Source organism: Poecilia mexicana, unplaced genomic scaffold (assembly GCF_051168715.1).
Source record: "Poecilia mexicana isolate PSO_F unplaced genomic scaffold, ASM5116871v1 scaffold_8, whole genome shotgun sequence".
In the NCBI taxonomy this organism is placed as follows: Eukaryota; Metazoa; Chordata; class Actinopteri; order Cyprinodontiformes; family Poeciliidae; genus Poecilia; species Poecilia mexicana.
Genome location: NW_028263377.1, coordinates 25,561,415 through 25,585,247, shown reverse-complemented (window position 1 = coordinate 25,585,247; position 23,833 = coordinate 25,561,415). Strand labels below are relative to the sequence as shown.

Below are 23,833 nucleotides of genomic sequence, written 5' to 3'. Positions count from 1 at the left end.
GAAAACTGTAGCTAGTTGATGCTGGATTACTTCTGTGGTTTAGCTTCAGCAGGAGAAAGGAGAAGTCATGATTAAGTAGCTCTGATCCTTGAAACTGCTCTGAACAAAAAGGGAAGCACAATGTCTGCATCATCCGTGAGAGCTGAAGACGAACCTTATCTCCTGCACAGCGCCTGTCCTGACAGGATCTTACCCAACAGCCAGCAGTGATTCTGCAGCTTTTCTACGGAACATGAATATTTACTAAGCTCAGAAATGGTCATCAGTGTGACATAATCATTATCTGATTGCATTTCTGCTTCTTAGCATCAGAACTGAAGTCCAGCTGAGGAAGCATCAGAAAGGGGAAGCTGCAGTGAAAATACAGTCTGGTGTTAAAAATTTAATTAGGAGAGAGTGGACTCAAACTCTAGTCCTCCAGGGCCAGGGTCCTTTTACATGTCTCTCTTGTTCTACACACTTGAATTAAATTGCTAAACTTCCTCAAGTCAAGCTCTGCTAATGAGTGGGAGTGTAACGATGCCAAAAACTCACGATTCTGACATCAAAACAATGAGACGGGATGATGGTGTTGCATGTTTTTTTATGACTTATGATTTGAACAAACTTCATGTGGGATTTTAATTGCGTTTCTTAATTAGCCTGAAATGTCTTGTGCAGATTTCCAACAGAAACGCAGCTAGTGAAAACATCTGTGCCAGAAAAGTTTGAACCTCCTTCTGTTGTGTCCTGAGTTTCTGGAGAGATCACAATCCAGTAAAACTGTTTATCTCCAAAGATCAATAGTTTTGACTCATTATCCCTGAAATCAGGAAGCTGAACATCCAAATCTCAAACAATAAATTAATAAACAGAAGATATTGGAACATTTTAACCTTTAACCTTTGGTTATGTTTGGTAACTCTTGCATCACATTTAGAGGTGAAATGATTCCATCTTAAGGCAAGTAATCGAAGGAATGATACTTGGCTAAATTAACTTGAGAAAAAGTTGTTTTCTATAGCCCTGAATCATTTCTAAGCTCAGACGCATCCAATCTATGAACATATCACTGCATTAGTTACTACTGTCTTACTTTTCTTGGCTGAGAAGCTGAAGCTCCTGGAAAGAGGCAGAACATCCCCCAAAAAATGAGGGTGAATCATAATCAGTATATAGCAGCTACTAGTCTTCTCCGGTGTGATAGACTTTTGATCTGGTCCACAGCATCAAGATGATCCAGTCAAGCACCTTTGGGATGTTCTGGACTAAAAAAAGTTTGTTTTATGAGCTTTACCTTCTGTCTTTCAGGACTTAAAGTATCTGCTGCTGATGGATCAAGTCCGAGACGGAGATCCAAGACCAGTCAGAAGTCTTCTGGTGGCTTTGAGAACTGACAAACAGAACATCATCACAGCACCACATTCTCTTTAGGAGCATCACAATAAACCAGTGAATAGTAAAAAAATACTTTAATATCATCAGCATACAGACAAAACATCCATTGACACTGCAGGGAATGCTAACTCACACAGACTAGAGCTGCTTTCAGGGGCTGTCAGAAATTACAAAATTGTACATCCATGTCTACAGCACGAACAACACTGGACCACGGAGCACCTGAAGGCAGCAGGACGAATTTACAGACGAGTCATGAAGGCAGCATGGACAGAAATGCTGACCCTGCAGCAACATCTGGTCCTTAAAGGAGCATTCCAATATTTAGAACATAGCCCTTCAAATTAAAACCTTGCTGGATCAGTTGATTCTTTCCAATGGCTGAGGGCCAATCAGACACGGATCAATAAAAATTGTACCAATAAAAAAATCTTTGAGTTTGCAGCTCCACCTCTGAGTGAACTCAGGGTAAACAGGTGAAGCGAGTGGCAGCAGCCTGGCAGTGTTGATCAGATTTGGTCCGGATTGGTTCAGTTTGGTATAAGATCCGTTTCCATGGATACCAGAGGTCTCAGTGGCTTTCAGTCCAAATGGTGACCCAGTGTTTCTGGATCTTCTGGTTCTGGGTCGAAGTCACTTGTTCCTGGATCAGGAAACCATCATCATCGACATGCTGCTCGGTGTTACCCATAATCCTTCTCTGCTGGAGCACCGCCGTCTGCCACGCCTCAGGATGCACAAAGAACTGACACTGCAGAAAAAAAAAAAAAAAACATTGTTTCCACTCAACCACAGCGGACAGGTGAGCAGACTGACTGGTGAACAGGTAAGTAGGCGGACAGGTGAATGGGTCAGGATTAAGGCAGGTAAATGTGCAGCAGGTGTGAGAATCAGAGACCAGACAGCCTGAAATGTCTTAAGCTTTATGGTGAACATATTCTCTGATTGGTTAAAAACGTCTAATGATGGGCGTGGCCTTATCTGCAGACAGATACTAACCAAAACATGGCTGCTAAATTTGATAAAGTATAAATTATAAAGAAAGAGACATTCATAAAACTAGGAAGACAGAAGTTAGTCCTTAATTAGCAAGCGGTACTAACCCATCTATAAAGCAGGCAGTAAGCACCACAAAGCCACGTCCTTGCAACTATCTGTACAGTCTGTAAGCAGGCAGTAACCAGATTGTAAGCACAAAGTAAGTTGTTCAGTGTTCCTTAAAGCAGAGCTTTCTTGCAGCAGTCAGTAAGTGGTAAACAGTCGGGCTGTGGTCCTTGCAGCAGGAGCCACCTGCAGCAGCTTGTGCAGTCAGTAATCAGCCAGTAAACACAATGTAAGCAGGCAGCAAACAGTTGTTGGTCCTTTAAGCAGGGCTGTCTTGTAGCAGTCAATAACCAGACCGTTAGCAGTCAGTAAGCAGTCGGCCAGTGGTCCTTACAGCAGGGCTCTCCTGCAGTAACCAGTGCAGTCAGTAAGCAGTCAGTAAGCATCCGGTCAGTGGTCCTTACAGCAGGGCTCTCCTGCAGCAGCCTGCCTGGCCTCAGAGCTCCTCGGTCAGCTTGTCCATGTCAGACGGTTGGCTCTTCATGCAGGCCCTTTGGGTCTTGGCCTCGTACATCTCCCTGGTGCTGGCTCTCTTGAAGAAGCCACACTGAACAGCAGGGGGCAACATAACAATTTACCAACCGGGGTGAGCGACGCCATGGGGATGAGATGATGAGAATGTCTCATGTGGTGGATCCTGAAAACCAGCGTCGGGCTTCACAAACCTTCCAGAGCAGAACGCAGATCAGAGCCAGTAGCAGAACTCCAGCCAGGACTGACACCACTATGATCCACCAGGGGGCGCCAGAGTTCAGCTGCAGCTCAAACTCTGGGTAAATGTTGACCTCGATCTGCAGACAGGAAGCAGAGACTCAGGGAGGCTGCAGCAGGCCATCAGGCCGGGATGGGAGCAGCAGGGTATTACCAGTGAGGGGGACGACTTCATGGTGATGGTGCTCTTCGTGGTCTTCAACTTCAAAGTGGCCTGGCCTTGAACCAACACACTGCTAGCATCTCTGTAGTCCTGAAACACAACGGGAGGCTTTCTACTCAGTGGCCACTAGAGTGCACTGCAGCACAATGAAGCTCACATCTACAGTTCACATGCTAATATTCTTTAGTCAACCATTTTATTTATTCGTTTGTGTTTAGGGTTTGGTATGGATTGGACAGGAAGTGACCATGACTCTGGCTGAACTGTTGAAGCTGGCGAGTGTTGCTCAGAACCAGTGGTGGGCACACTTATTCTAATCTGCTAATTTTTCATTTAGCAAACTTTCATTTATCCTCCACTAAATTTCGCTGGATAAATTCTAAAGCATTAATTTATTTTGCTGTTTTGTGAACTTTCAAGTTGAATACAGTTCAAGATCTTTTTTTTATTGAGTAATAGAATATTAAATAATGGAAGTACTAAATATAACTTTATTCATGACAGAAAATATACATGTATATTACATATAATTGATGAATTATGTATAATATAGAATTACAATTTTGATTTGGGGATGACGTTGCGAGTGATAACAGTATTAGCAAGGAAATGCGTCATGAAAAAACTTGTACATAAAACAAATGGCTAAATCTTTGGTTAAGATTTCTTCAACTAGTTAGACATTTATATTCATGCTTTTATTTTGAAATAAGTGAAGCCTGTTTACACAGTTTCTTCTCCTCATGTTCACTCTCTTTTTTCTCCATTACCTTTATTTCAAGCAAGAAACATAAAGGAAGAAAATAAAAAACAATAGAGAACAAGCTATAACAATATATGCAAGTTATAAGTGTTTATTTAGAACTCATTAGCATTAGCTTCCACTAAATACCATGTAGCACTTTAGCATTAGCAGGATTTATGGTTAGCGCTACTAACATTTTAACTAGCGGTGGACCCTGACAGATGATCACCGTTCTGGGTGACGGTACCTCAATCATGGTGGAGTTCCACAGCCGGCTCTTCACCGTCAGAGTTGCAGAGTTGTTCATGTTGAGCAGAGGACATGAGAACTTCACACACCTGGCCCCGCTGCTGCAGTTCTGCAACACATTAGGATGATCACTTTTCTTTTGGACTCCATCGACCTGAACCAGTTAAACCATTGACCTCCATCAGAAGGTTCTCTCTGTTTAACCTTCAGTGCTAACCACTTTTCCAGAAGTCTGGCTTTTTAGCTGGAGCTACAATGTTCAATATGTCAAAGTGGAAACCTTCACTTTGTGGACATGTCCGTTGTCAAGTCTTTACCAGTTTAAAGGTCTTTCTCTGTCTTTGCATGCTGAGGACTGGGAGTGTTTTCTCTTGTTTCCTTTCCTCCTCTCCCTTCATCCCCAGACTCTTCCTCATCATCCTCTCATCATCGGACATCTGAACAAACAAATGCATACATCAAGCATTTATTCTGACTGTTATTTTGAAAACAGTGTCTGGGACAGGTGTTGCGGTGGTTACCACAAGCTTCAAAGGGTTGATGATGTCGCCGTGTGTGCACTGACGATTCGAGGTGCCTTCCAAGCTGATCTCTGTCAGGTACAACAGCCACTTTCCGTTCGCCACCTCCTTTGGCCAATCGAACTCGACCTCCAGGTCGCCAAGGTGACCTAGAGGCTTCCCCTGGACGTGAACCTGTTGGGGAACACCTGGTTACACCTGTCCTGTCTCTGGTTTGGAGCAGTCCAGATCATCCAAACAAACCTGAAAGGTGAAGACCACCGGACTGCCCACGTCCTCCGTGCTCTTCATGGCGCGCTCACCAACCACATGACCACCGAAGAAGACTGAACCCGGTTTGATTCTAACAGGAAACAGTCAATCAGAGGACAGCTTCAATTAAACTACTTTATTATTTAGTTTGATCCAACAGAACAAAACCTGCTACTCTATGATCCAATAAAAGTCAGAAATAATTCACCTGTTAAGTTTATGGCCACTAGATGGCACCCTATCACTAACCTTTAGTGAGGTTTGTTTTTTACTCATGAAGCAACATTGTGTCAACCTACTGAAAGCAGAATGGTGCCTGCTTTCCTACCAGCTGTTCATCAGTAAACTGAATCAGTTCTTACAGAGTGAGAGTCGCCTGCAGGGAATACTCCACCAGCAAGCAGACGAAGACTGGAGACAGGTCTGACTGGTTGCTGAGCCTGAAGACACAGAGACACACATCAGCATCCGGTGGTACAAACTCAGACCGAGACGTGTGAGTGGATGCCCTACGTGGACAGGACCAGCTGAGACTGGATTTCCTTGGTGTCCAAAGCGATTGCAGATGGCTCAAATTTAATGAATATCTCAATCTGGAACACAGGAGCAGAGAGTACAGACAGACTGTGATGCTACAGCTGGAACGCCACATGCAGGAACGGGTATTTACCTTCTGGTTGCTTCTGAAGGGATTCCCCAGCTGACAGAGAAGAGTGGCCCCTTCAACAGAACACTCAATGGCTCCTGAGCTGCGCCCCTGAAACAAACAGAAACACAACAAAAAAAATAAAGACCCAGATCCTTCAGGGTTCACTCAAGTCTCCTGTGGTTTCTCACTGGGACTAAAACGGTAGGCAACTAAATTCCAGTGCTGAAGTGTCCAAGAAATGTTCTGAGTGTGACTGATCAGATTAATACCCAATGAACTCAAGATTAATTTGGAAATCAACTTTTTAGTGACAGAACTCTCTTTAGGAGTCAAACCAAACCCATTCCTTCTATTGTAATGGAAGATTCAGGGACTTTTCAGCCCTGATACTTTGGTATACTTGGTTCGATTGGGGATCAAAGTGGCAACATTCATAACATTTTCAGCACCACTTTCACGTGGTGCCTGTTCCTGTAGTGGTGATGAATTAAAACCAAATTAAGGAAAAGATACAAACACCTCCTAAAAGACACGAGAGTAACTTCCTTCTTCACATGATATTAAAAATGGAGTGGTGTCAGATTTAAGCTGTTGTACAATTTCTCTTTTGACTTTGGTAAAAAACCTTGAGCTATTTCTCCAGCTAGCGCTAGATGCATGTTTGTTTTGGTTGTATTTACCCATAATGCCCTGTGCTATATTCTGCTCCCTACTTTTGGATTGGTGTCCTCTCCTTTTGCCGTTCGAATCGCGTCAAAGTTCACTTCGACCTAACTGATATCTAGGTTTGATCACACATTCAAGACTTTCTGGGCAAATGAGCTGGAGTTGGATTAATGCAGACTAAACAGGACTGGTGTAAATCCATTGTTAATTGGAATTAAAAATCTCATCTTCATTGCCTTTTGTTGGACTCCAGAGTAAACAAGCGATGCCGGGACGCTGATGTTGAGGACAGTGTTGTGGGCATCCTCTGCCAGTCGACCTGGTGACGCCGTGTTGCTGACGTTGACCTCCAGAAATAACCTCCTGATGCTGCTGTTGTAGTTCAGCAGCTGGTTGCCATCCTGCCTGGAAACAAACGGATCAACAACAGAACATCAAGAACCTGATGTGGCTGGAGGAGTTTTTAGGTCCTGGTTGCAGGACGGACTCCAGCTGGTGGTTGTCATAACTTCTTCATCTTTACCCCACCTGTATTTGTCTCAATGGTAACCAGTTCTGATCAGATCAATATTCTGACATGATCCAATCAGCTGTGTCACTCACATGGGGAAGGGTTTGTGGTCCTCATCTGTGAACCGAGCCACCATCTGAAGGTTACTTTGACAGATGTTATCAGACCCACAGGCCTTCTCGATGTGAATCTGAATGATGAAGAAAAGCAAAAATCAAACAGTGTTTCAAAAGATAGTTGTTTCTCTTAAAGCAACCGGATCTGACCAGGGTTTTGATGAGTGGAGGTGTCGGGCTTAGGATGGGGAAGCGCTTCAGATTCTGAACAACATTGCTTCTGTTGGGAAGTTTCTCATTTAGAGAGACGTTCAGGGAGAACACCAGAGGCTCCACCACGTTTTGGATGGCACTCTGCAGAACACAGATAAACAGAACATTTTATTTAGTTTACCAGAACATGGGTCAGGTTTTCCAGCTGATAAAGATGTGGAAGTAAAGTAGTCAGAAAGCAAACTATATCTCCTTAAAGTCCAGCATCAACCAACCACTTAAAAAATAGGATCAGAGTTTCTAACAGCTTTTTGTTTTTGTTTAAACTCTGGAGAACAAGAATGTGGACTCTGTCACCAGCAGACTGATTAACACATCACAGCGACGTTTGTCGCAAGCTATTGGACTTATCTCTACCAGCAGAACTTCCTCTGACCCGATTGCAGTCAAAATTTCACAGATATCAAATGCAAGTGCCAGAACTCCAGGCAGAAGCAGATAAAAAAAAGCTCTGATTGATTGAAGAAGCAGCATTTAGCTACAACTAGGAACTTTGACATGTTAACTTTGATTAATTAATTACATAGATATTAAGTTGTTAAACATTTCAACGCAATTAATCGCAATTTCTTTTATCCACGCAAACATCCCGAGCCGGAACCTTTGTATCGTGTTTCTGCTACGGCCGTAAATCTGATGCACAAGCAACGTCCGCAAACAACATCGATAGAGACAAAGCCGCTTCTCTTGATTCACTGGGGTTCATTTTTGCTTCAAGAAACGATCTGATGTGACGCTGGGCAAGATTATCGCTGTGTGAATATTGCGCTAAACGCAGTTAGTATATCAGCGAAGCCTAAAATAGCAACGCGATGCTAAACGTGTAGCAGCACAGACGTCCCCAACGTCAGCATCCACGGTCTACTTTTCTACTGGATTTTTTCAAATGATCAGCACTTAAAAGCTGAATGGTATAATAGCTCTCATATGAATCTGTTGGTTTCTATAACCTAAATAGAAACCAACAAAATGTCTTTGTGAACTCATATGTTTATTTATTCAATAATTTAGCAACAAAAAGGCTTTTTGAATTGAAAAAGTTGCTCATTTTGTTTATGTCATTTATATATTAAAATATGATTCATTGCGATTAACTGATTACAGACCCTTCAGTTAGCTCAGTTAAAGATCATAAGGTGTTTTCACGGTTCATATTTTCATGTGTGATGAGCTCAGGTGCCTGCAGGTGGCGCATATCTCACCAGCAGTCCGGCTTTCAGGGTTTTACACTTTCCATTCCCTACTGACTGGATGCTGGAGTACACGCTCTGTCTGCTGTCATGGAAACGGAGGCGGGGCGAGAGACTGGTGACGTCACCAGTCACAGTAAAGTTGACAGCTGTGAGAAAAAAACAACAAAACAGAAAACAACTAAAGTTACAACTTAAAACAAGACTTCAAGTTTGTGGACATTAGAAAAAATTGTCACATTCTGCATTTTTTAAATTTAACTACTTAAGCCTTTTTATCCAATATCATAAATACATTAGAAGATGCAAATAAACAAGTAATTCAGTTTCTTTTGAAAAATATTTCATGAAATAAAATGCAATGAAATAGCATTTCTTTTGGGTACACTTGATCTTTTATAGTAAAGGCTGCATGTGCAGCTGAAAAATCCTTTAACCATCAACATGTGAAACGCTCTGCCCTGTCTGCCTGACATTACATCAGTCCAGTGTACACGTCTTTTGCATTGATTAAAAATTGCATTTTAAATGGTGCTTAAAAGTTTTTTTTTTCTTTTACAGAATTTGAACCCAGTGAAGCTTAAACTAGGCCAGTTGAGTAGTTCTGGGTCGAACATATTTACAACCACGCCTTTCTTTTTCTTACATGTAGAACATGTATGTTGTTTGTACAGTTTTGGCTTAATTACTTTTGTGAGTATATTGTGCTTTCAGCTACTGGCATGTTTTTTGTGTTCATTAAGGATTACTAAATTAGTTGCTGATTATTTCAGTAACTGATTAATCGCTTCATAAACTTTGGGTTTTCCAGGACGACAGAGCAGGCTAAGGTGACAGCAACACAGATGAAATCTCACTCAGAAGGACAAAACAGAAGCCAACATGCTGGGATCAAATCCTAAAAAGAACAACACTTGGTAACAAACCCAACCAACTGTCCCAGATGTTTGGTGTGTTTCTGCTTTGGCCTGAAGAAGTTTATGTGATTTGTCAGGTCTAATACTACTGGGAATATTTAGAGGCTGTTTCTCACTGAGACAGCCAGGGGAAGTTAAGTCCAGAACATTTTCCTGATCTTCATGTGACAAAGTGTCTAATAATCTAATTAGTCTGAGAATTACACCGTTTATTCCATCTAAATCAGATTAACTAACCCAAAACTTCAGATGAGGAACTTCAGGAAATCAAGATGAAGCAAGAATATTAAAAATGATTAGACTTTAAACAAAATGTGCATGAGGTGACAGTTTTACTCTCAGATGATGATCACTCCACCTCATCTACGACCGGTTTATTCACCTCATGAAAGGGGTCACCTTGACTCTGACTGGTCGGATTAACGACAGCGCGCACACACTCTCACAGACCTCAGCGGAGGGAGTGAGTGTGTGTGTGTGTGTGTGTGTGTGTGTGTGTGTGTGTGTGTGTGTGTGTGTGTGTGTGTGTGTGTGTGTGTGTGTGTGTGTGTGTGTGTGTGTGTCAGATGGAATAATATCCGTTTGTTTAATGCGATTTATCATCCACAGAAACACCGGGACACTCAAGGACACGCCATGATGTCATCTGCCGTGTGGGCGGTGCAGGTGTTGTCATAGCAACAGGGTGACCTTTCCTCAGATTGGACAAATTAACACAATGAGGACATGCAGCTCATCAGATATGCTGATTAACAGCGGGGGTTGATTAGCAACATGCGCAGGAAGCAGCTGTCATTAAGCAGTGTAACTGAGCTTGTTGCATCTCCAGCTGCAGGAGACGCTCCAGTTCGACTCCACCAACGTGGCGGTGAGGGTCAGTCGGACCTGCTGAGTTTGACCTTGAAGCCAGAAGCATCCAGGTGAAACAGCAGCAGGAGGACGACCGCCTCTGGAAAAGCACAGAGGAAGTTTCAGGAACCTGCAAACCAATGCATCTCAAAGTCTCATTCACAACATTTACAGGAAATAGAGAAACTTTGGGATTGAGGATCACAAGAAAGACTGAATTATATAGCTGTCTACCTTTCCAACTAACTATCATTTTAGTAATCGATTATTCTATTTATTATTTGGATGATTACAGATTCTGGTGAATTTTTGAGGTTTACCACTTAAGCTTCACAATTTTAACTAATTAGATTTACTTGATTTTCCTCACTTCCTCAACATTTTAATTAGGGATGAAATGATTAATCAGGTCAATCACAATTAATCAAGGATTGAAATAATTGTCAACTAATTTAGAACTCAATTAATTGGAGTATTAAGACTAAAAAAAACATTTGCTGAAAGAACAACACTGTCAACACAATAATTAAGTGAAAGCTACAAAAATAATCAATGGATAACTGAAAATTAACCAGTTAATCACAGAAATTTTACACATTCTGCAGATTTTTAATTTGTACCACATAAGTCTTTTTATGCAATATTAGAAATAAATTAAAAAATCCAAACAAACAATTCAGTTCATTTTCTAAATTATAAATAAACATTTTGGTGAGTAGAACAAATTTACAGACAAGGTTTTTTATCTTAAATGCAAAATGTATGTATGTTTTGTACAGTTTTAAATTAAATACTTTTCCGAGTATGCTGTTGTTTTAGCAAATTTCCTTTTCATTAACTTTAACTAAATTAGTCAATTATTATTTCAACAATCAATAAATCACAAATGATTGTTTCAGCATATGGTTCTACTTTTTTAAAACCTTCATATTGCTCAACACAAATAAACTGCAAACTCACAGATGCTGCTGATGTTTTCTCCAGCGTTGAACTTGAAGAAGAAGCACACCTCCACCTTGATACTGAGAGACAGACCTTGTTAATGATAATTATCACAATAATAACGATGAAGGCAAACTTGAACAGTTTCCTCTGATTCTCACTCGGTCTTATTTCGGGCGACCACACCTGGAGAAACTCTTAACGTGGTGTTCAGCTGGATGACAGGGCGAGATCTGAGGAACCAGCAGAAAATTAAGACCTTCAGCTCAAGCAGGTAAAGCTCTGGTTAGAGAAGCTCTCCTTCAGTACCTGAGGAGGGCGACCGAATCATCCAGAGAGCCGACCAGCAGGTCTGGGTAGTGGTTTCCATCAACATCCACACCGGCAGCCAGGGAATACCCGAAAGTCCTGAACCCAGGAGCTACAGAACGTCCTTCGATCATCTGAGGGGGACAGGTGAAGGCTAACAGGTGAGGTGGATGAATTACTAACTTAATTTAGTGGAAGGGTTTCAGTATTGATATAATCCTGGGGTCTGAGTCTCTTTTTGGCATGTACCCATATGCTTGTAATCATAATCTGGTTCAGGGGATAAAGGAAGTCACCTGACTGGTTTGGGATTGAGGTAAAACCTCCATACTCAGCTCAAGCTCCTCTTATCTCCTCTAGATGGAGATAAGTGGAGTTGGAGTTGCCCGTGGAGAGCATTGTTTGTTTGATACCTGACTCGGTTTTGCAGAGATTCCCTCTTTGCTCCCAGTCCAGATCATCACACATCCAGTATCGTGAAAAGGAGCTCCCACTGCAAAGTCTGAAACACAACATCACATCACCCCGACTGATTACTGATTATTAGACGTCAGCATTGTGCTGCTGCCTCACCCTGGTAGCCATCTTGGTTGAGGTCCCCTGCTGCAGCAAGAGCCATTCCAAAAGCAGATCCAACTGAACCCATCAGAACCACAGTGGGTTCAGAGTGGAACCTCCCTCCTGCGTTCATGTAAACATAAACTGCCCCGCCCACCTCCTGCTGGCGGTTGAAGTAAAAAGGAGCGCCCACCAGCAGGTCATTCCACCTGCAGGCCAAAAAACCAAACAGGAAGTGAAGCACTTTTCATCAACCAGATCAGAATGCAGGTTCTGCGTCTGTCATTGCTGTATCAAAATGATTTCTCACCCATCGCTGTTCAGGTCTACAGCTACCACGACGTTACCAAAGTATGAGCCAACCTGCTGACCTCGTAGAGTCTGCTGAATCACCAGATCTTTGGACCGCTTGACTGCCAGCATCACAGAACCACGGGCGTCCATTTTATTGTCTCTGGGAGCCCCTGTTCACAAACACATCAACACATTGGTCAGAACATCAACAGACCCCAGGAGCTGATGAGGAATGAAGGTTGGCTTCACCTGCTACAATGGTTTGACTCTCTGCAGAGAGAAGGTGAAGAGCCTGAGTGACCGAGTATCCTGCAGGAACACAGTTTAGTTTTTAAGATGCTTCTTTAATTTCAAAATGAGAACAGCTGCAGTTTGATGTGTTTAACTGGCTATCATTAGCATAAACATCACAGATCATCGATTCGCTAGAAAGACTGAAGGTTCTCAGGCATCTTCTGAGCTTCCCTGATGCTCCTCAGAGAAGATGACATGTTGAGAAGGAAGGAAGCTCAGATCAGATTCTCAGGAGAAGAATCACTGAAACAGATAGCTCACCTAAATAAATATTCCTATAACTTGAGTTCTTGTAGTCAAAGGAGTTCTTTGTCGAAATAAGGTCATTGTTCGGATCCATCCAGAAGGCATAAACATTTCCTGGAACACACACATTAAAAAGTCAATAACACTGGAGAAAAGAAATGCATGAAACAAGAAAGGAATTTTATTTATTCTCATTTGAAAAATTGCTTCAAAGTTCTGCAGAGACCAGAACACATCCTCTATATCTGTACATGCCTCTGATTTAAACTTCAATGTATCTGAGTTGGGACCACATTAAGACAAACCAATTTAGTTTCTATAAAACTCAAACAGCTCAAGACCGTTATCTCCAACTTGGAGGTGCTGATTCTTATTCCAGCTGCTTCACACTCAACTGGGAAATGGTCCAGTGAAAGCTGCAGATCACGGTCTGATGAAGCCAACAGAACCACATCGTTTGCAAAACGCAGAGACCCAGAAGGCCACCAGAACGGTTACCCTCAACACCTTGGCTGTGTTCACGAACCAAATCAGCGACAAAGGGCAACCTGGAGGGAGTCCAACTCTTGTTTTGTGGACATGACTCGGTGTATAATAATGGCGCCTGCAGGTACACATCACTAGCTATATATCAGTGGGTCTGAATGGTTGTGGACTTGGAAACCTGGAGGTGAGGAAGTAACCAGACATGTGATGGTGACATCATAGAGGGGCGGGACTGAACAGAACAGGTACCCTGCCAACTGTAGCTCCCAGGTGAGCCAAAGATGGCGTCGGTGTGCGTGATGAAGGCGGAGATTCCAAAAGTACACATGCCCTCACCAGTGTGATCCTTCCTGTAGCTAAACACACACACAGGTACAACAGGTAAATGTAGCCTCTCCCACATACTAAACATGGAGTCATGTGACCTACTCGCAGTTCTGCTGTATTTGCTCCCAGTTTAGCGGCTCTTCATCATGACGTGGGCCGTTTCTATGGAGATAGCACCGGCCAATTAGCTTTCTATCTCCTTGGTACACCTTAACGAACCGGTGCCCACATGCCTGCCAAGACACACGGTTCACGTTAAATTATTACACTTTGTGGTTAACAAACATTTAATTACAGCAGAACGTTTGGTTGAAATAATCAGCCAATGAGAGCAGAGCCTCACCAAGACCCTCCCTCCAGGTCGGCCCTGACTGGCTACTGTGACGCCCAACCACATGTCCTCCTGCTGGTCCTCAGTGGGGTCCAGGTCTGCAACAGCACAAAGACAGAAAACTGGTATAAAGTACTCCAATGAGACATGTCCCCCTAGAAAAAAAAACAAAGGTCTCAGATTGAGGAATTTGACTAGGTCGTTGCAACCCATTTGATTCTTTCATTTATCAGTCATTCTGTTGAAGATTTGAGTTTGGGATCATTGTTCTGTCGATGACTGTGGTTGGACCAACCTTCAGCTGTTGGACATTTGATTCTAGAATATTTAGGCATAAAAATGAGTTTATGGTTCAGTCAGGTTCCCAAATTTACTTAGAACAAGACGATTTACCATGTTATAAGGGAAATAATCTGCTAGTGAACAATGTACATTTTCATCAATATTATCAATTATTAACTCACAAAAACTCTCCTATATCTTGCTAACATGTTAGTTATAAGTTAGTTCTGTCTTATGTCAAATGGAAAAAGATGTTTGCACTAGAAACTAGACTACACTACTTGGTAAGAGTTTATGTTTTGCAGCGTATTCCTATTCCCTGTGGCACAGTATCTACATTATCAGTCATCATGCACCAGCTGTCATGCTTTAGTCTATTTGTTTTTATTTTTGTGTTAAATTTTACCTCTGGGTTATTTTTACAGTGAGTCCTGAATATGGCCCACTCAGGATCTTAATAATGGGAGTGTGGTTGTGTTGTTCTGAAACAGACAGCAGCTGTCACAGATCAGTGACTGATTGACTACCCATAATGCACCAAGATGGCGATAAGATCACAGGCGGCAACGAATCAGTCAGCTAATGAACTGAAAGTCCAGAGCCAAGCAGCTCAAATGGGTTGTTTTCTTCCCGAGTCATGGCTGTCAGGCTGATGGGATGATTCACCTGTCATGGAGGAGCTACCATTAATCAGCTGTTTTAACTCTCTTGTTACTTTCTTAAGATGTATTAAAACTACAGTTAATAACTGGGCTGATGTCATTTCAGTCCAATGTTCTGCCAGGACGTCTTGGGTCAAGTCATCTTTGTTTGTTCTACCACCTACACTGGAAAATCATAAAATCTTTAGTATTTTTCATCTAGTTTCTTGTGTTTATATTTATATTGAAATGAGACAAAAATAATTTAAAAGTAACTTTTTCAGTAACCCAAATAAACTTGTGTTAAGTCAGAAGATCTTGACTATAGATTAAAAAAAAAGTGTTGGTTCCACTGGAAGATTTTTTTTCACTTAAAACAGGAAAATGTCTTTTTAGAAGTACAAAACATCCCGACTAATACAATAAAACTAATACATTGTAATCTATATTCAAGAATTATTGACCGAAAACAAGCACATATATCTTGATGAATCGTTATTTTGAAGGTATTTTTGTTGTATTTCATGTATACTAAATTAAGATTGTGTGTTGGTTTGGTTTGACTTTATTTAATGTAGTGTACTTTTGCAGTGTACTGTAGCACTGTTTTGCAGATAAAAGTCTTTAAAGGCCTCTGCAGTGGGAGCTGTGTGTCAAACCAAAGTTCACTTCAGGCTGAACTCCAAAATCCAGAAACCTCCTCTGAGAATAACCAGGATGTTCAGATCCCTGAGTCAAAACGATTATTCAGGATTTGTTGCTATAAAACTGAAAGTTTTGGAGATCCTGAAGGATCTTTGTGTCCGTCATGTGTCATGTGGCCTTATGTGGTCTAAGCTTAATTTGCTCCTTCTTTCTGAGAAAGGCCAGTAAGGATCAAACTTCCACCTTATTCTCAAAGATCTGTTCTCCACTCTACTGGGAATTTGGGAACCAATTTTCATGAACAAACTGTTGGCCAACGGAGGCTTCAGAGTCTCAGGAAGACATCCACATCCCTCAGTGTGAAACAGGAAGTAGGATGACATGTTAAGAGGGGGAACTTACTTTGATCTATGAATGTTATCCTACTGCACTCTGATGGGTTAGCCGTGACTGGGCAGCTGTACACGCCTCCTGTTCGATTGGCTGGAACGTGAGGCTCCGCCTTCTCCCTGGGAGCGCCGACCAATAGCCTTTCAGGAACAGAGGTAGGCAGGGTTACCTGTTGTCTGATTCTGTCTTATTTTTCATGTTGATGTTACAAGTTGTGTTTTTTTTTGCTGCAGATGCATCTTGTACTACAAACAGTCAAGCACTAACTAAATGAATACTGCTTTATTTATTTTGAACAGACAAAAACGAAAAACGCTTTTCAGACAGAAAATGTAGGATTTTCTGATTTTAAAAATAATTTAATTGTTTATTTGAACATAAAGGAACAGTAGTTGTTGCATTTTAGGCTGGAAAATGTTAATTTTCTTGCTTAAAAAATAATTGAATTATTTGTTTAGTTGCATTTTTTATATTTCTAATGTTGCATACAAAGGATGAAGTGGTTGAATTAAAAATCTGCCGAATATGCAAATTTTAAAAATCTAATCACAAGGAATATTTGGACGATTAATCGATTATTCTGACGATTAATTGATTAATCATCAGATTAATTAATCAATTTGGGCATTAATTGTCAGATAACTAATTGATTAATCGATTACTGAAATAATTGCTAGTTGCAGCCCTGGTGTTAGATGTTCGGTGTTAAAGGAACAGTGTTTTCAATCCTAAATGTCTTCCTGATCTTGATTGATGGCAGTGACCCGTCATGGTTCTCTGGGTTTCCAGGAATCACAACCTGAGCTTCCCAATGGAGGTCATTGATGCTTAAACTGACTGTTTTTATATTTGAGTCACATTTCTTTTGAGTCTCAGGATAAATGGAGTCTGAAGGACAGAGGGGACACCCAATAACACAATGACAGACTGAGGACAAGTGTCTCCCTCTGATTAGCTGAAGTCATGTGACATAAATCAGCTGGAGGACAACAAACTGTTTGGAGGTCAGTGTGAGTCAAGCATGACCGGATAGGACCCATCCTGACTGGACTGGACTGGAAACACTGGAACAATGAGTCAATCCAGCTGGGAATTCATTTAAAGGTGACCTGTTGTGCTTCCTTGAACAGGTTAGGACAGGTTTAAGATGTAAACAAAACTGTTTACTACATCTTTTCAACAAAATCATTTGATATTTTACTGTGATCTGTTCAGAATGAGTTGATTTAGGCCGTCTTGTCACTTTAAATGCAAAAAAGCGGCTGCTGGCCACGCCCCCTTACTCAACGGTTTCACTTGTATGTTGAAATGGCTGCAAACAGATGAGTTATACATCCGTACATCTCTGAAAAGCAGAATTGGAGCCTCCTGCATAACCAACAAGAATACAGCTAGTGGTTTCCATATGATAAGTCAACAACAAAACACATGTCTTTTCCAGCAGCCATTGTACAGCACATACAGCAGTAAAACCAACTGAACAAATGTACTGGAGCTCCACTTGGGTTGCTAGGTAATGACACAGTGCTTGCTTATTTGTCCCATTGCATTCTGGAGGTTTTTGAAATGGCTCATTTTGGAAAAACCAAAAAACTAACTTATTGCCAAAAAACAAACAAAAAAAAAAAAGGTTGAACTGCTTTTAGAAGCATCTGCCTGTACAAAAGGAGGTACAAAAATGTAAATAATGTGAATTTTGGACAATACTTCCTGTCAAAGTGAGGACTGGAGGTCGCCATGGAGACAAAACGACGCAGCATTCACGTCTTTAAATGCCAGAGGGATGGGTGGCTCCTCTTACTGACAGGAAATCTGTGGGTGTGACCACTTCCTGTGTTCACTCAGATACTTTAACTCTCTGTGACCTCTAACCTGTTCTCTGCTCAGGTAGGTTGCCATGGTGATGGAGTAACAGCAGTGTCAGAGAAGAGCAAAAGCATCTATAGGAAATAAGTTATTGATTCCAGTATTGTCCTCCATGTCTCCTGGGAGAACTAATCCAGAATCCAGAAATTAATTTCAACGACTTCCAACATCCCTCAGTCCAAATTGGACTTCAGACGTCTCCTGGCAGAACTCAGAGCCTATATTCTGCTTTCAAGAACCAATAAAACCCCATCGACTCGCTGGATAGCCAATCACGGGGCTTGGAGTCTGATTAGAGGAAACTCCGACCTGCAGCACCTGAACCTCCAGAGGAACATCACTCTGTGCATGAGCTACACCCACAGCCAATCCAATTAACGGACATAAAGAGACGGTAGCCATGGCGACCGTGGAGACAGACAGCTGGGTGACCTCCGGTTGAGCCGCGCGAGGATCTCCTTCAGGAAGCGGCAGCTCAGGAGGGGATGAGACACGTATGTTCAGAGTCAGAGCAACATGGAGTAATCAGCTGCTCAAAGGGAGGGGGAGTGTGTGCGTGCGTGTGTGTGTGTGTGTGTGTGCGTGTGTGTGTGTGTTTGTGTGTACAGGGGAGAGGGGGCGTACCATGTGACCTGTCAGCATCTACAACTGCTTAAGCTCATAGCGAGGCTGCATGTGATAAACTGTCCTCCAGAACCAGCTCAGGCTCCCAAAATAAAGTTTGTCCACTTCCTAATGTTCCTTCTTATTAAAGTTTACTCTGCAAAAACACAAAGTCAAAAAACTAAATCTCAACAAGTACTTTTGGTCTGTTTTTAAGACTTGTTTGAAATAAGAGGTAGATTGTTTTCAGTCAAAAATTTCTTAATATTGATTAAAAAAATACAAGTTCTTTGGCAGATTATTTCACTTATAACATGATGTTTTTCCAATGTTATAAGTGTAAAATAATCTGCCAGTGGAACTTGTACTTTTTCATCAATATTGAGGAACTACTGACTTAAAACAAGCTCATATATTTTGCTGTAAAGTTGCTTGTTAGTTTTGTCTTAAAGTGTACTAAGATATTTGCACTAAACATAAGATGTAAGATTTTGTATTTTTGTTGTCCAACTAACCTCCAAATCAACTTTTTTTTGCAGATAAACTGTTTAAATTGGTTATTTATGGTTCTGTTTTTATGTTTCTGTTTATATATTTGTAACATTTTTGTGTAAATTTGTTTTGTTCTGCCTAAACCGTCTCACTGCCGGCCTCCTTCTGCCCAGCGGTTCCTAAGCAGTTGAATTTTCCTGTTAGTTTCAGTGGAACAGCTTACGCTCTGCGTTTGGATGTAAAACCGTCTCAGTCAGTTTCACGGGGCTCCGGCGGCGAGCACAGAGCGACACCGGAGTGGATTCTCACTCCTGTCCCCTGATCCCACTCCCACAGAAAAATTCCTGTCCCATCCCACGGCTGGTGAAATTACTTCCACTTCCATTTTTCTTCTTTTAGTCTTCAGGCAATACACTAAATATTTATTTTCTTGTCCCTATTCTTCATTAACTTACTTTGTTTTCTGTGGTTTTAATTCAAAAGATGTGAAAACAAGAATAGTTTGTCTGTGATAATATAGGGAGGCATTTATACCTTTGATCAAAAAACTTTTACTAAAGGGCTCAAAACAACTAAGTTTTCAATAGAGATTTATCTGTCAAAATGTAGTAGGAAAAAATAAGAAATTATGAAATTAATTTCAGAAATTTTGGAGAAAAAAACATGGAAGTTTCTGATTTTAAGCAGTTGAATTTCTGAAAATGTCTGTGTTTAGAAAGTCAAAGTTCTTCTGCTTTTAAAACTCAGAAAATTCAATTTTTTCCAGAAAATTTCTGAGATTATCTCGCAAATTTTTGACTTTTGAAATTCTGAAATTTCCCAGATTTTTGTCTCAAAAAATTTGGAGATTTTCTTGTGGAAATTTTATCCTTGATATTTTCTGTTTACAATGATCCTAACACATAGAAAAGTCTCTTATAAGTTAGTTTTATCTTATTCCAGGTATTTGCACTACAAAACAAGACCAAAATTACTTGGTAAGAATTTGTGTTTTTGCAGTGTAGGAAGCATCTTATGGTTGCATAAAAGTCTCCAACAACAGAAAAAGAGTCGCTAGACTTATCATGTTTTGAAAAAAAAAATCTAAAAAGTCAATAAATAAAGTGTCACAGTGGATACGTAAGCACCATATGATTTTCTGGAGAAAGCTTTTGTTTTCCATTGTGGGTTTTCCATATAATCGTTTCTGATCTGAAGTTGTTGCCTGATTCCTGCGGCCCCTTTCTGCTCGAGCTGCTGCCGTTTTCTCAGGCTGCAGGAGAATTCAGACACATTATTAACACTGCAGGGCATTCACCTGACTCCCTGTGCAGCACATTCACACACAGCTCTGATCTGATGGAGCCTCCTCATCATGGACGGTTATCCACGTGAGTCTCATGGAGCCGGATCAGCAGCAGCTGGATGGAGTCGGCCTCCTCAGAGGGAAACCACTTATCACAAACTGGGAGATAAAACTGCACGGAGTGGAGGACCAGGAGAAATTCTCAGAAGACCGGAGACTGCATGGAAATCTGAGCTCCAGACCTCTGAGGAAACGCAGACTGATTGGTTCTGACCCGGTTGTAGTTGAGCAACAACTCCTCCAACTCTCACAGCTGGCTTCATGAATCATTATATTTCTTGGTAATGATGATGGGGATACTGGATGTGTTCTGATGGGGTGCTGCTCCATCCTTCAGTATGAAATAATACTATTTGTTTGGGCGTTACATGCTGCAAGTCCATCAGAACATTTTTATCTGGCTTGATAAGCAAAAATCTGATGAAAGTAAGAAATAATATTGACCAACGATGTTGAAGTTTTGAGTTATTTTGGTTTGATCACCCTGACCAAATAGGAACATAATTCATTAAAAGTGACCTATTATGCTTCCTTGAACAGGTTCGGATTTGTCTACGGTCTATACGAAACACATTTAGTTAAAGTTTTTGCACAAAACCATTCTGGTCAGTTCAGAATGAGCGTCCTGTCACTTTAAATCTATAAGCTGCTGCTGGCCACGCTCCCGACTCAATGTTCACACTCACACTCAAACAGATGCACATTTATACAGCTGTACATCTTTGAAAAACAGAAGTTGAGCCTCCTGCACAACCAACAATAATACAAGTGGTTTCTGAAAATTCACTAGGACAAAATGGTTGTTTTTACAGCTGTAAAACCAGCTGACAAAAGATGGCAGATCGCCACTGGGGTTACGGGGCCAGACATGACTGGGGTTGCTAGGTAACGACGCAGTCCCCAGAAGTTTTTGAAACAGCTTATTTTCCAGGCACCGAAAAACATTGACTTATTGCCAAAAGAACTGTTGTGGGGATTTTTTTTAGTGTTTGGCTGGTTTTAGGAGCAGGTGAAACTCAAATGAAAAATGTCCAAAATGTGAATTTTTGCATTAAAAAAATCCCCTTTAAAATACTTCTCTACTGCAAAAACAAACATTTTCTGTGATTTCACTGAATGGGTTTGATTCCAGATATGAATAATAGCAGCACAAAGTGAGGAAGTTGGGCTATGAATTGATGGATGGTTGTTATGTGGGTTCTGAACTCTGCAGTGCATTAATGAACCATATCTCCACTCAATAAAAGGTTCCTGTCTCTACAAAATGAAGCTGTAATAACATTAACTCTGCTGAGAAACATTTCATATCTCAAACATTCACAGGGAACCCAGACAACTGCTGTTAGAGTTCTAGTCACGCATGTTTCAGTGCATGAGGGCCAATCAGACCACAGATTTATTTAACGCTCAGAACAGGAAGCTGAGGTTTCACATGGCTGTGAGCAACGGCTCGTTTCTGAACGGCAGTTTGCATTTATGCGGACACACCTGAGACGTTCAGAGGAAAGGAGAGCAAACACAGAACCAACAGAATGTCATAAATCCAGGAGCCGAAATTCACAGCTCCAACCTGAAAATGTGAAAATATTAATCTGCTAACGAATCTTTACTCCAAATCCTCAGATGTTTGGAAAAAAGATTCCTGGAATGAATTATCTGATTCAAGCAGCTTCTGAAAAAAATGTATATCTTGCTAATTACTCAGAAGATGTTGACACTGGATTATAACTCAGATTATGTTATGCTTTGTGGATTAGAAGGGCAGATTATGTGATACTGTGAGGAGTAGAGGAGCAGATGGGTGCAGGTGTGTGGATTAGAAGGACAAGTGTATAGATTACAGGGGCAGGTGTGTGGATTAGAAGGACAGGTGTATAGATTACAGGGGCAGGTGTGTGGATTAGAAGGACAGGTGTATAGATTACAGGGGCAGGTGTGTGGATTAGAAGGACAGGTGTATAGATTACAGGGGCAGGTGTGTGGATTAGAAGGACAGGTGTATAGATTACAGGGGCAGGTGTGTGGATTAGAAGGACAGGTGTATAGATTACAGGGGCAGGTGTGTGGATTAGGCGTTAACTCACAGGTATTTCCCCGTCTCCAGATCCTCATGCAGAGCAACAGAGAATCCAAACAGATTCTTGCTCCCGATTGCCTTCAGCACCGGAAACGACGTGTCAATGTTGATCGCCACGCTCACACTGAGACAGATGCTCAGCAGCACAAATATATCTGTTGCCATGGAGACTCACACCTGGAGGGAATGAGAACCTCAATCACGCTAACAATTTTATCAGGGTACACTTCCCACTGAGCAACAGCCAACAGAAATGATGTGTGGAGCGCTCTAAGGTGATTGGTTGATTGGATCTCTAAGTTGATTGGTTGATTGGATCTCTAAGGTGATTGGCTGTCACCTGTCTGCCAATCTGTAAGGTAAGAAACTTCATCCAATCACAATCTTTACCTCTGTCAGCTCCAGTCATTACAGGTAGAAACTAGAGATCAAACCTGAAATCTGAGTATAGTGTCAGAGTCACATAAAGACGGTAACAAAGCCAGCCTTCTGTCACCTGAAGAACAACTACCTTTGTTTCATAATATCTGTAACATTGATGTGTATTGATTATTTTATCTTAATGTATTTCATAAATTTATGATCAACACATGAAAGATTGTATTGTCATGTTATGTTTTATTCTATACTATTTGGGTAGAGATCTATATAACCCCTTTGGATTTTTCCCCTTTTTGTACTGTCATTATTTTTCTAAAAAATCTTTGTGCAAAGCTAAACTAAACTGAACAAACAGACATGACTTTACTTGACTAAGACAGTTTCCACTCTTCATATTTATGCACATTCAGAAACATTTTTATGCTTGAATGTTTAAAATAAGAAGTTGTGAACATTTTAGTCACTTCTAAAACACCCCTGATATTTGATTAAATGTTTTTTTCCAAGTTGCATCTCAACTTGGAATGCTTTCTGGATCCACAAACCATTTATTTTAACTGGTTGGACAATTTTACCAGTTTCTCTGCTGAAGAAAAGGATTCCAACATGCTGATTGGTCCCTGTTATACTTTAATTGTCTCATTTTGGTGAAACAAAGTGAGAAGATAAGCCGTAGGACACCTGCAGCTGGAAAATGACTGCTGCTCGGTCAGCTTACAGAAACAGGATGAACTCTGACCTGAAGCTGCTCCCTGAAGGGATCTGTCCAGATGTCCTCGTCCTCCAACTGTCTGACTGCGGGCGGCTCTGCTCCGTCTGACTTCTCCGTCTGCTGAAACGATCTTCTGCACGCGCTCAGATCAGCCTCTCTCTGTATCAGGTCTCCCTCTCTCTCTCTCGCTCTCTCTCTCCTTCATTCTTATTCTTCAGCTGTGCTCGCTCGTCCTGAAATGAAATCATGTCTGAGTGAGTTAACCCACCCACACACACACTCCTGTTATTAGTGTGTGTGTGTGTGTGTGTGTGTGTGTGTGTGGGTGGGTGTGTGTGTGTGTGTGTAAAAGTGAATGTTTTTGTCTCACACTCTCAGC

At 41.3% G+C, this 23,833-nt stretch overlaps 1 protein-coding gene across 1 annotated transcript; it reads right to left on the bottom strand.

Moving 5' to 3' along the window:
• Positions 1 to 1,993: 1,993 nt before the first annotated feature.
• On the bottom strand, positions 1,994 to 23,833 carry LOC106927142 (integrin alpha-3-like). The gene is made up of 29 exons (XM_015003688.2): positions 23,482 to 23,833; positions 22,369 to 22,538; positions 15,991 to 16,118; positions 14,033 to 14,118; positions 13,792 to 13,922; positions 13,612 to 13,718; positions 12,892 to 12,990; positions 12,586 to 12,645; positions 12,353 to 12,506; positions 12,058 to 12,251; positions 11,898 to 11,986; positions 11,485 to 11,618; positions 11,337 to 11,408; positions 11,194 to 11,255; positions 8,480 to 8,616; positions 7,215 to 7,358; positions 7,041 to 7,138; positions 6,674 to 6,842; positions 5,793 to 5,879; positions 5,636 to 5,715; positions 5,485 to 5,562; positions 5,114 to 5,213; positions 4,871 to 5,044; positions 4,667 to 4,786; positions 4,348 to 4,458; positions 3,347 to 3,445; positions 3,147 to 3,272; positions 2,886 to 3,028; positions 1,994 to 2,128 (listed from the first exon to the last, which is right to left on the bottom strand). The coding sequence occupies exons 2-28, from the start codon at positions 22,524 to 22,526 to the stop codon at positions 2,918 to 2,920; spliced, it is 3,108 nt and encodes a 1,035-aa protein (XP_014859174.2). The 5' UTR covers positions 22,527 to 22,538; positions 23,482 to 23,833; the 3' UTR covers positions 1,994 to 2,128; positions 2,886 to 2,917.